Below are 12399 nucleotides of genomic sequence, written 5' to 3'. Positions count from 1 at the left end.
TGAGAGAAATGCAAGGCTTTCTTTAATAAAAGGAAAAATTGAACTGAAATGGTGCAATTTTGAGCTGGGCTACTATCTTATTTTCTTATTTTTCAGGTCAATAAGAAGTGGGAGAAAGTAGCAGGTCAGAGCGTCACAGTATCAGTCATGCTAACGTTTTGTGTTTCATGCATAAGAACAGCCAGATCTCTCAGTGCTGCCTTCTTTTGGACTTTCTGTCCATTTAAATAATAGTCTGCCTTTTGATTCTTTCTTCCAGAGCACATGGCCTCACACTTCACTATACTTAATTCCATTTGCCAAGTTTTTGTCCACCCATTTAATATGTATCCTCTTGCACATCCCTTATGTTCTGATCACACTATGTCCTCTCACCTATTTTGTATCATAAGCAATTTGAATATGTGACAGTCTGCCCTCTGCCAAGTCATCAATATTGATGGTAAATAATTGAGGCTCTCAGATTCACCCCAATGACACTACACTAGTTCTGCCTTTCTGACCTGAAAACGAAGCAATAATCCTGACTCTGACTTCTGTGTGTTATCCAATCCTCAATCCAAGCTATAACATTGCCCCTAATATTGTGAGCGATAGCCAATGACTTCATAGAATTTTAGAGACATGGTTGCGAAGTCAACACCTTATTGTGCAATAACCTTTAATGTGGCACTTTATCCAATGCTTTGTGAAATTCCAAGTAAACTACATTCATTGATTACCCTTTTCCAACTCTGCTTCTTATATCCCCAAAGACCTGTAGCCAGTTTATCAAACATATTTCCCTTTCATAAAACCATTTTAACTCTGATTGTGCTCTTAATCTTTAGATGTCCCACTATTTCTTTCTCAATGTTGGACTCTGGCATTTTTCCAATAACCAGTAATGTGTTCACTGGCCTGTTTTCTGCTTTTTTATTTTATATTTCTATTCTTGATTTCATGCCCTTCATGAATTGGCATGCCTCAATAGCATGTTCACATTAGCTTGTCGCGCAATCTCTATTCTATTTCATTAATTAATTTGGGTGTTCATTATTTTAAACATGGCTTTTATACCTGATACACTTCAAATTGCAATAATGTCTCCTGACTTAAACAACTTGGCCAATGAAAAGAGAAATGCCCATCAATCACCTCCCTGTTTAATTTGGATGTCCCATTTTGGCTGTGACAGATAGAAACAGGTTGAAGGCACAATCTACCCAGATTTTATCTTCCACTGTTACTGTTTTCCTCACACAGGTCTACTTTTCTCTTTATGAAACTGCTGTCCTCTCTCTCTCTCTCCCCCTCTCTCTCTCTCTCTCTCTCTCTCCTGTTTATGAAACTGCTGTCCCAGCTTTCTGTCTTTCCCACTCTTTATGAAGATGCTGACCTCACTTTTTTTCATTCACAGGGACCTCCTCTTACTTACTTTTTTAGGTACTGGTGGCTCCTCCTCCCTCCATTTTCTTAGCTCCTTTATTTGGTGGTGACTGTGTCCGCGATCTCCAATTTCACTTGATTAGGTGGTGGTGACTGTCCCTGGCTCCCCTTCTTTACTGCTCGTTTATATCTAACGTAGACAGGCAGGAGGCTGGAAGAACCCAGCAAGCCAGACAGTATCAGGAGGTAGAGAAGTTGACGTTTCAGGTGTAACACTTCTTAGGACTATGACTATGTCTATGTCTAATGTAGTTCCTATGAAGCACTTTGTATCATTTACAATGTAAAAGGTGCTACACAAATGAAAACTTGTTGTTGTAGTTAATTTAAACTTGTTCTGGACCTGGTTAATTCATTGTAAGCATATGGATCCTAACACAAGTGAGCAAATTAGTTTATAGTACTATCAATAATCTGGTTCAGTTACACCAACTGTATTTGAAAGATAGAGAAATGCAAGATCTCCTTAAGAAAAAAGGCTTTGGTGTATATTTAAATTATTTTAGTGAATTCAAGAAGCTTTTGCACAGTCATCTTACCAAGAGATGCATAAAAGGAGTATTTTATTGCATTCTGTTTGTGTTGATAATTATTTTCTGAGACTCCAACATGTCTTGCCTTTCCAGCTTTGTCTCCAATGCTCCCTTGTTGTTTCCTGGTTTTTTTCAGAAAAATTGAAAATACCAGAGCAAATAAAAAGCAGATTAATCTGATAAACGAAAGGCAGGTTAATATTTTGAATGCTACCTTTTTTTCACTTCGTCCAAAATATGGAGCTAGTTTTGTTTCTGGGTATAGACTAACTTGAGATGCACCTCCAATATTTTCTATTTTATTTCAAATTCCTAGCATTTATGGTTTGCCTTTGCCTTTGGTTCAAACTTCAATGTGGATGCTCAGTGGTTAGCACTGCTGCCTCAGTGCCAGGGACCCACGTTTGATTCCAGTCTCGGGCGACTGCCAGTGTGGAGCTTGCACATTCTCCGCGTGTCTGCGTGGGTTTCCTCCGGGTGCTCCGGTTTCCTACCATAGTTCAAAAGATGTTGGGTGAATTTGCCATGCTAAATTGCCCATAGTGTTCAGGGATATGTGGGTCAGGTGCATTAGTCAGGTGTAGATGGCGGGGAATGGGTTTGGGTGGGACTTTTCAGAGGGTCGGTGTGGACCTGTTGGGTCAAAAGGCCTGTTTCCACACTGTAGGCATTCTAAGATTCTAAGGATGTGTATCAGTTAAAATCAAGGTAAACACCAAAACATCATCAACTAATTTTTGTCCTCTTTGCAAATCCTGACTGACACACCTTGTTGCCCTGAAGTGCTGGAGATAGGCCTGATTCTTTACAGAAACATTTGCTACTGTTTTTTTGATCTTCATAATGGCTCAGTGGTTAGCATTGCTGCCTCACAGCACCAGGGACCTGGGTTCAATTCCAGCCTTGGGTGACTGTCTGTGTGGTGTTTTTACATTCTCTCCGTGTCTGCGTGGGTTTCCTCCCACAATCCAAAGATGTGCAGGTTAGGTAAACGGACCATTCTAAATTGTCCATAGTGTTCAGGGATGTGTAGGTTAGGTGCATTAGTCAGGGGTATATATAGGGTGGGGGAATGGGTTTGCGAAGGTTCAGTGTGGACTTGTTGGGCCAAATGGCCTGTTTCCACACTCTAGGGATTCTATGGTAGGTTATGTCTGAAGCTGCTAAAATTTAGTCAGTGTGTTGAACTGGAGTTGGGAGAGGACAGCAATCTTTTGTTTCTGAATGACATTCATTAATCCTTGATCTTTTATAACAATTTGAAAGTTTTCATTACGATTTTGTTTTGTTGGAACAAACCCTAAAACACCAGATTTATTACATTCAGCTTCACAACTTGTCCAATGAGATTTTGAACAGATGACTTCTGATTAGCAGTTTTGTACCATAACAACTATTATACTGTACATATACATTAAAAAATAAGAAAATAACATTCTTATTCTGGTGCTAGTTGAAGCTTGCTACCTTTGTCTCCTTGGACATTAATGTTATTGTGGGATCTGTTTAAGAACAAGCACACAGCAAGTTATTACCCTATTACTCATACTGTAAAATCAAATGTGTCAATTATTTGCTTGTCTTATAGCTTTATTTTAGTTAAAACCTTGTAAGTTACACCTCAATACTTTTAAAAGACTTGAAAAATGCACATTAAAATACGTTAATGCGGTTGACATTGTGGAGTTCACACAAAGTTGGCAATGATGGAGTGAAAATCTAATCTGTTGCTCAGATCCAAACAAGTATCAGAATCAAAATTCACCTTGCCTACTTGAATTTTTGAACTGAGGAGAGAAAAATTAGGTTACAACAATTTGCATTTATCTTTAACATAGTATAGTGCTTCCCAGGACTCAAGTCAGACAAAAAATTGATGCCAATTCAAAGAAAGATTAGCAACAAAGGGATTTTTCAAACAGAGAGGTTAAGCCATGTATCAAAGAAGGAAAGGTGAAAGATTTTGGATATTTCAAAACTAGTTGACTTAAGATGTGATACCAAACTAATAATGTAGCTACATTTGAGGGGAAGCAATGTAAGTAGTTGAGGTAGAAAGGAGATGGGCAAGAAGGTCATAAGAGGTAGGATCAGAGAAAGCTCCTATGAAGTATAAGCACGGGTATAGACCAGTTGCACTGAATGGTATTTGTTCTGTAAGTTTGATTTAAATCTCTGTAAAAGTGTATTTGAGAATGTGGGAATGAAAAAGAAATTAGAATGAATTATAAATGAAAGAGAGAAAAAGGGAAAGGGAAAGAAAGTGATGGTGAATATGGCATAGGGAAGGACCGAATGGCAGAACCAGAGGAAAGGATAAAGAACGTTCAATTTGATTTTAAGTTGGAAGTTGTAAGCAAATCCAGATCATATTTACGTATAATGAAAGTTAATGTTGCTTCTCTGAACTGGTGTAATGAAAGTAAAAGGTGAAGGAAGACATTAGGAATCGTTGCTCAAGGCTGGATTGAATGGATAGGTTTTGAGCAAATTTTAATAATGGAGACTTTATATTGTCTGTGAAGCGGTAGGAACGAAATGACCAGGAATCAATTATGTGTTTAAGTGTTTGAGTGAGCCACATTCATGGCTACATTGGAGAGTCAAATTTTGTGTAAAATGACACCAGCCTTCCCAGGCTTCTTAAGAGGCAGCACCACGAGTTAGAATTGAAGACAAAGTTCGTTGTGAGTGCCATCACCAGATGGAGCAGCTATCGCACATGCACAGGAACCCAGTACAATGTATGTCACTATCCAGTGACACACTGACAACAGTAGCTGCCTGTCACCAATATAATTATTAAACAGTGATTGTAGTGAGGCTTCCTTTCCTCCTGAGCAGCTAATTTCTCCCTGTTCCATCTCTAAACTGAATTGGCTGAACGTACTGGGACAGAGCAAGAGAACAGGTTGAGTTGGCATGGGGGATTGGACATCACTTTTGAAAAGGAATTAACTTGAAGTAAATGTCAGGCAGTCTGCAGATGCTGTGGGGCTGATGTCACTGTGTACACAATGTGCACACACACAAGAATCCTGAAGCCTATCCAGCCAATATATGTCACCCAGCCTATCTGCACATGCAGCGAAGGCCATTGTAGTGCTCAGTGTAGTCATTTTCTTAAGACAGAGGTCACAGATTTCCAATCTAATTGTGATTACAAAAGTATGACTTACAAATATTCATACTTACGAATATGATCTCGTGCAGGGTGTAAATTTAAAGATGCAAAATATAAGCATTTCCTGTATTTATGAACAGCTGCTTTACAATGTGCTGCATTGTGTCCCAACTTGCGTACAAATCAACTTGCAAATACACTCCAGAATGGAACCCATTCACAACTCTGGGAATGGCTTGCTTTTCAAATATCTGGGAATTACAAAATAAAAACACATAATATTGAGAGAAATTCAGTGAGGGAGTCAGATTGAGGCAGTTCAGGATGCTGCCACCAATGTTGGGAATGAGGGTTTATGCAAGGAGTTGAGTAGAAGTTAAAATCAGGGGGCAGGATTTTTAGTTCCATATGGAAGCAAGACTGGCTTTCTGCAGGGTAAATCCTGCCCAGGCCATTTAAGAGGGAAGGAAAACCTGGAGGAAATGGAATGAAGCAAGATCATGAACAGATTTGTAGATAAGGATCCAGGGCTCTGCAGTTTGGAGAGGGAACCAATAATACCAGGCTAATATAAGAGATTGGGGAATGATAGGTGAGTGGGATTTAGAATGGAGCAGCATATGTGTGCAAATCATATCAAATATTACACTAAATTAAAGAAAATACTGCAAATGCTTGAGATTTGAAATAAAGGAAAAACAAAGAGTGGTGGTGAAACTCAGTAACTCTGGTAGCATTTAGGGAAAAAGAAACACAGCTACCATTTTGAATCCAATAAAAAAGGAATTGAACGTCTTAATGATGACCATGAATTCAATGTCAATTGTTGGAAAAACCCATCTAGTTCACTAATGTCCTTTAGGGAAGGAAATCTGCCATCCTTATCTGGTCTGGCCTACATGTAACTCTAGACCCATAGCAATGTAGTTGACTCTTAACTGCCCTCTTGGCAATTAGGATGGGCAATAAATGCTGCCTAGCCAGTGATGCCTTCATCCTGTGAATGGATAAAAGAGAAAAACTCTGCTTGAATTATATGGGGAAGAGGGTCAAAAGTGATCATTTTCATATAGTTGAAAAACTTATGAATGCTGACCTCTATTTTGATTACATCTTGCACCCCTCCCCGGGCATTTTTTCCAGCTTTTGAGCTTTAAAAGATTAGCTACTCTTAGCAAGTTACAGAGTATGAGATTCTAATCTGTTCCATTTGCTGAGCATATTTACCCACTCAGTTAAGTTTAACTTTGTTCACACCAGCAGCCTGGGTTATAGCTCCAATCTATCAGAGTTCGCAATTTGCAATGCATGGAACAGTTAGTTGTTTTATCACAGTAACTTGCCTGGTTTCAAGAGTCACTATTGTGTGGTAGTTGTTCTTATCTCAAAGGTCAACAGCAGGATGAAAGCTTTTGCTTTCTGCTGGTTCTCTTTTGCGGAGGTGCTTCTTGTGGTTTGTCAGATTCCTTCCTGTTAGAAGCAGACTGTCGGTCGAATAGTTTACAAATGCTTTGTTTGAAACAGCAGCGATGGCAAAGTTTGCAGGTTCCAAAGTGCACAATGGAGGACCTCCTTGTCAGATGCCTGAAGGTATTCCCTGGCTGTTATGTTCTTCACTTCAGGTTGAGCTTAGTCAGCATCTGCTGAGATCGCTTGCTTGGCTTGATAATCATCTGCTGTACGTTAAATCAGACCAGGGAAACATTCAGTTACAGAATTGGCAGTTTCTGAGCTTCTACAGAAATAGATTTGTATTTTTGTTTCTGATTTCCTGCATCCTTGGTTCTTTGTTTCTGTTTGTTTAGGTTGAGCTTCTGTCTGCCGGGTTTGAAAATTATTTTAACTGATGGTCGTGTTGTACTTGAAGTAAGACATTATCTTTCTTGCCCTGTCATTAACCTATCGTGTTTTCAGAATTTTAATTTTCTCATTTGTCTCCTGCTTTCAAGCCCCTTTTTTATTATTTGCACGTTCATTACAATTATCTGGAATGGGGCAAGGTGCTTATTGTTCAGGTTCAGTTTGTTTTTAGAAACATTGATGTTTACATGATTCAGGCACATAGCTTGAGCATGCACAGATAATATAAGATGACAAAGTCTGCCTATTATTGGAAATGCCCCATTTCAGAGGGTGAGAAAGTAGATTAAGATGTAGTAGCACTCTTTTTTCGAAAAGGAACGAAAACTGCTGAGTTCTGAACAGGAGAAATTTCGTTAACAAAGTTAGGAAAATCCCCATTGGAATTACAAGAGTATTGCTACCTTGATAAACTGATGTGTGACGTTTCAGACGTGTTTATGAGTGTATGCTTACGCAATTGCAATGCCAATTAGGCTGCTGTTAAAATCTTGAAGTGATTAAGAGCTGCATTGCAATAGGTTGTATGAAATAACACAGCTATGGACTACACCTTGTGGTTTGATACTAGTATCTACTTTTCACTAATGGAAGCTGGAAACACCTAACATGCTGTCAAACGCTCCATTCAGAAGCTGAAGAGAATGTGTCGCAACTGCCCAGCTAATCATTGTTCAAATAAGGGTCTGATTTATAATGTTAATGAAAAGCTTATGGTCTGTTGACTGTTTCTCAATGTTAAATACACAAAATAAATTCTACTGAACTATAAAACTGTGTTGAGATGGCTGCAAGATACAGGTGATCTTAGAATTCAGATCAATTTTGCTTCACCTACATTATCCAAATGATATTAATGTGTTACAATCCCTGAAACCATTGATAACTTTTAGACAAAGCTTTGAATTCTTGCTGGCCAACTAAAAAAGATCATGCAAGAGTTATCATTTTCGACTTTAACTGTAACAAACTAAAGCAGACATCCACTCACCATGCCTGGACAGGTAACCAACATATTGCATTACAGGAAAGATGTCTCTCTTAACTTCTTGAAATGACCAAAAAGCCCACACCACATTTATACATTAGACCAAAATGTGTTTACACACAATATTATACTGCACTCTTCGCAGAACTGCAGTCTTAATTGTACCCCGTTTCAAAATTTCTCCTAACTTCCACCAGGATCACATCTCCCTGCCTTATAATATCTGGTGGTCATAGCAAACGGAAGTTAAAACACCTCCACAGTGCTGAAGTTGCACTGGTGATCTGCACCCATGGAAACTACACAGGCTATGCAAGCCTTCTCAGTCTTTGATAGTTTTATGGCTGTCTTCCCCGGTCCCATCTTCCCTTGATGCTTCAGAAAGTGAGCCTAAGCTAAATGAAAATTTGAACCGCAACTGTGACTCTTTCTCATTACCATTTGTGAGGTCTTTCTGTGTGCCTTGGCAGTCATATCTGCATTCACAGTGCCATTGCAAACAATAGTGAACCTTTGTAAAACCTTAATTGGATCTCAGTTTGAGTATTGTTACACGTCACATTTCCAGAAGGATTTTATTGCCTCAAAGAGGATACAACACTGATTTACCAGGATACTGTCTGGCATGAGGAAATACAAATATTAAGATGGACTTCAAAAATATTGTCTGTTTTCATTGTGGCAACATATTATGGACAATACAACACAAGTCTTTAAAATGATAGAAAAATGGGAGAAGGAATAAGATGGAGGCAGAAGTTTCAAGAAGCTAAAGGGTAAAAAATGAAACATCAATTTACAAGATTAAATGTGAGAGAATTGGGACATTGGGCAGTGAATACTTTGTTCATATGGACAGGATTATTAAGATGGCTGCTTTCCCATCCCAGCACCCAAAGAGTCAATACTGATCACATTCCTGCCAACCACTGCTGCTCAACCACTTTACACTCCAAGAAGCGTTAATTAGCCAGAAACAAGAAGTCTACATATCATCAGCGAGCAAGTCCGGCTCAGAGAGTTGGGACAAATCTGATTGGTCAGCAACTCAGCAGTCATGGTAACCCTGTGGCCAGAACTGGGACTGCAATGTTCTATAGTCCAGAGTCCAGTACGAATGGTCTCAAGGTGGAGAGAGGTGAGGTGAGGCCGGGTTGGAGTTGGGGGCAAGGGGGTAGTGAAGGTGTGATGAAGAAGTTGGGCTGAGGGAGCACCTGTGAGAGCCAGAGCTTACAGTGGGGAAGTGTGAAATGTGGAAAGGAGACCAGTGAATGAAGTTCCGCTACTTTGAAGGCTTCCCTCTGCCCCTGAACTGCTCCTGCCAGCCTGAAAATGGAGGCAAGGGTCAGAAATTGGCCCTTAAGTGGGCATTATTTGCCCACTTAGGGCCTCAGTTGGATAAGGTGGGCTGGCAGGCCTGGGCATTGCTCATCCCATTGTAAAATTACAGAGAGGTCAGGTTGTGAGTAGGAAATCTATCCAGGGAATTTTACAGGCCCCTCCTCTCTATAATCGAACAGAACGCTAAATTCAGCCCTACAAGACTGTGGAATTATCTTTTTAGGCAGTAACTATCTTGACCATCAAGACTAGATTGGGTCAAAGAAAGATAAATTACAATGCAGACGTCTTATTGGAACGGATTGGAAATGTTTAGTGGCATGGGGGATAACATGGATAAGGACTGAGTTGTATTGCAACTTTTGTAGATGGAATAAAAATTGGTTCACCAAACCTGTTTTGCTGTTGGGGAGTTGTTCACAATGGAAGCACAGAGCCTTTTCTGGAGGGTTCTCTCTGATCTGGGAAGTACAATTGCCTGTTTAAATTGTTTAATCAATCAACTTACCCTTTTTTAAAAGCCTTTCTGGAATATTTCAGGCTTAGGAACTGCATTAATCAATGGCAATTGTTTTGGATATTGATCTTGACCATCTTGTCACACACGTCCATATCGATATATTAACTTTTATAAAAGTAAACAAAATTACCAAACTAAGAAAAAAAATTGCATTCCAAAAAGTCATTCACTCCTTGCTTAATTGCTTTTTTGAGAATTCAGCTCAAAAAAAATTTGTATAATCTATCCCAATGGTTCACTACCAAAGGAAACCACAAATCTTAGATCAAGTTTTAGTGATGATTTTATGATAGGGACCCTCAAACCTGGAATGAGCATGTTTTGCTTGGCATTCTACAAAGGAGAATGAAGACACTTTCACCTAACTATAGTGCTGGGCTGAATATCAGGCAATTTTGTGGGTTAAATGTATCCAGCTCCATGGACTGCAAAAATATAGGAAGCTGCATTTGAACAGCTCCCCCAATACCTTCCGAATGCTGGGCAAGTTTCCCAAGGCTGGTGTGCACAATAAATCAGCTCTGTTCCACGGAAGTGGATAGCTAGTTATTGTTATTGAGGTAGGCAAAAGTGAGGACTGCAGATGCTGGAGATTGGAGTCTAGATTTGAGTGGTGCTGGAAAAGCACAGCAGGTCAGGCAGCATTGAGGAGCGGGAAAATCGACGTTTCGGGCAAAAATCCTTCATCAGGAATGACGACCCAATTCTTGGTTAATTTCTGTGGTCTCACCACCATTTCACCATCAGTGGAATGCTCCCCTCCCCCCACAACTGGAGGTTGTGCTTTGAGTCGACACCTCTCCTGGCTTAAAGCTAGAGGGACAGCAGGCCAAGAGGCTTCACATTGTGAGAAGGGGATTATATTTATGAGACGCCATAATCACGGCAAAGACTGATCAAGCGAAATGAATTCACCTTCAGGCCAAATCATTGACCAGTTTAGATGCCAATTATTTGATACTTGTGTGTGAAAGTCAGTGGGACTGTCTCCACCATTGAAGTGTGCTTGACCTGCTTCAGCAATGCCTGCCTCTCCCAGTGTAGCTGCCAGCTCTGAGGACTGCAGCGTGGCATGGTGGCTCAGTGGTAAGCACTGCCATCTCATAGCGCCAGGGTACCGAGTTTGATTTTAGCCATGGGTGGAGTTTGTATGTACCCCCCGTGTCTGCGTGAATTTCCTCCAAATGCTCTGGTTTCCTCCCACAGTCCAAAGCTGTGCAGGTTAGGTGGACTAGTTATGTCAAATTGCCCATTGTATTCAAAGATGTGCAGTTTGGTGGATTAGCCATGGGAAATACAGGGATAGGATAGGGGAGTGTGTATGGATAGGATGCTCTTCAGGGGGTCAGTGTGAACTTGATGAGCCAAATGGCCTGCTTCCACACTGTAGAGATTCTGTGATTCTATGACCGCCATCCCAGATGTCCTTAATATGAAGAAGATGTTGGTGTACATGAATTTGAGGGCTAAGGATTATCACTTCAGACCAATGTCAGGGTTGTGAATCCCACAGGTTCATTCTGACATCAATCTCATTCTCAATATCTTGTTTTAACCTTGGTTTTGTGCAGTGATTCAAAATGGCAAATGACGAGTCTTTGATATGAATACATGAAAATATACTTGACATTGGACATCACTAATGTGAGTGAGATTGAGCTGTGACCTAAAAAGGATTAATAAGTGGACGACGTCACCAAGTGGAGAAAAGAAAATTGTGTGTAGTTTGTTTGTGGTCTAGAACGTTATAAATAACTGTAGGTCACTGGTAGTAGTTTTGCCTTTCTGACAAATCATTGTGGGCTCAAGATCCATTCCAGAGAGCTGAGCATGTAATCTAGACTAATAATTGAAGTGCACTATTTCAAGTTACCCTTATTTATGAAGCTTTTTGAAATATTTATGAGAGTTATGCTTAAGTAATACATTAAACACATGCTGTCTGCCATCTCAGGTAGATCTAAACCATCCTAAGGAACTAATTGAATAAGAGAAAGAGTTCTCTCAATCTCCTAGGCAGGATTTATCCCTCAACCAATACCAGCTCATTTATTTCAGTATTGTTTATGGGAACTTGCTAGGTGCAAATTGGCATTTTCTACATTGCAATAGTGACTAAGCTACAAAAATACTTCAATGGTCATAAAAGTGGTTTTGAGTCTTCTAAAGTTCGCGAACAGTGCCATCTCAGTTTCCCATCTTTCTTTTTTTTATATATTTCACTGCTATACTTTGTTCATTAAATGCTATAGTGTCTCTCTAATTTTTCCTGTTCTAGGCACCGCCAAGATGTGTGAAACAGGAAACTTATCAAATGACCCTACAAGCTCATTATCGTACTATGGCGAATCATCTGATTCATACTACCGTGTTGACCGCTGGCAAAAACTCCGAACAGCTGTCCGGAAGCTAGAGTTCTGGGAAAACTTCAGTGCTGAACTGGCAGGATGTGGGTTCTTTTCTAACGTTTACAAAGTAAGAGAACCATTACTTACTACCTTAACGGTGCAAATCATAGGTACACCACTTATGCCAAGAATGAGATACCTTCTTGATTTTGTGCAAGTGAATACTTTGAAGGTTTAACTAAAGATTTGGTTGAAAA

At 39.8% G+C, this 12399-nt stretch overlaps 1 protein-coding gene across 3 annotated transcripts in view; it reads left to right on the top strand.

Moving 5' to 3' along the window:
• The window catches only part of LOC122564765 (dual specificity testis-specific protein kinase 2-like), a 100316-nt gene that overhangs the window by 26241 nt on the left and 61676 nt on the right, over positions 1–12399 (top strand). The window contains exons 1-2 of one of the 3 annotated variants that reach the window (XM_043719952.1): positions 6584–6675; positions 12073–12269. In XM_043719952.1, the coding sequence (XP_043575887.1) occupies positions 6615–6675; positions 12073–12269 (258 nt within the window). In that variant the 5' untranslated portion in view covers positions 6584–6614. Of the gene's footprint in view, positions 1–6583; positions 6676–11385; positions 11439–12072; positions 12270–12399 lie in introns of those variants that run through there. The other 2 variants (XM_043719954.1, XM_043719953.1) reach the window with 2 other exon arrangements.

This window comes from Chiloscyllium plagiosum, chromosome 30 (assembly GCF_004010195.1).
Source record: "Chiloscyllium plagiosum isolate BGI_BamShark_2017 chromosome 30, ASM401019v2, whole genome shotgun sequence".
In the NCBI taxonomy this organism is placed as follows: Eukaryota; Metazoa; Chordata; class Chondrichthyes; order Orectolobiformes; family Hemiscylliidae; genus Chiloscyllium; species Chiloscyllium plagiosum.
This window is presented reverse-complemented; position numbering and strand designations above follow the sequence as displayed.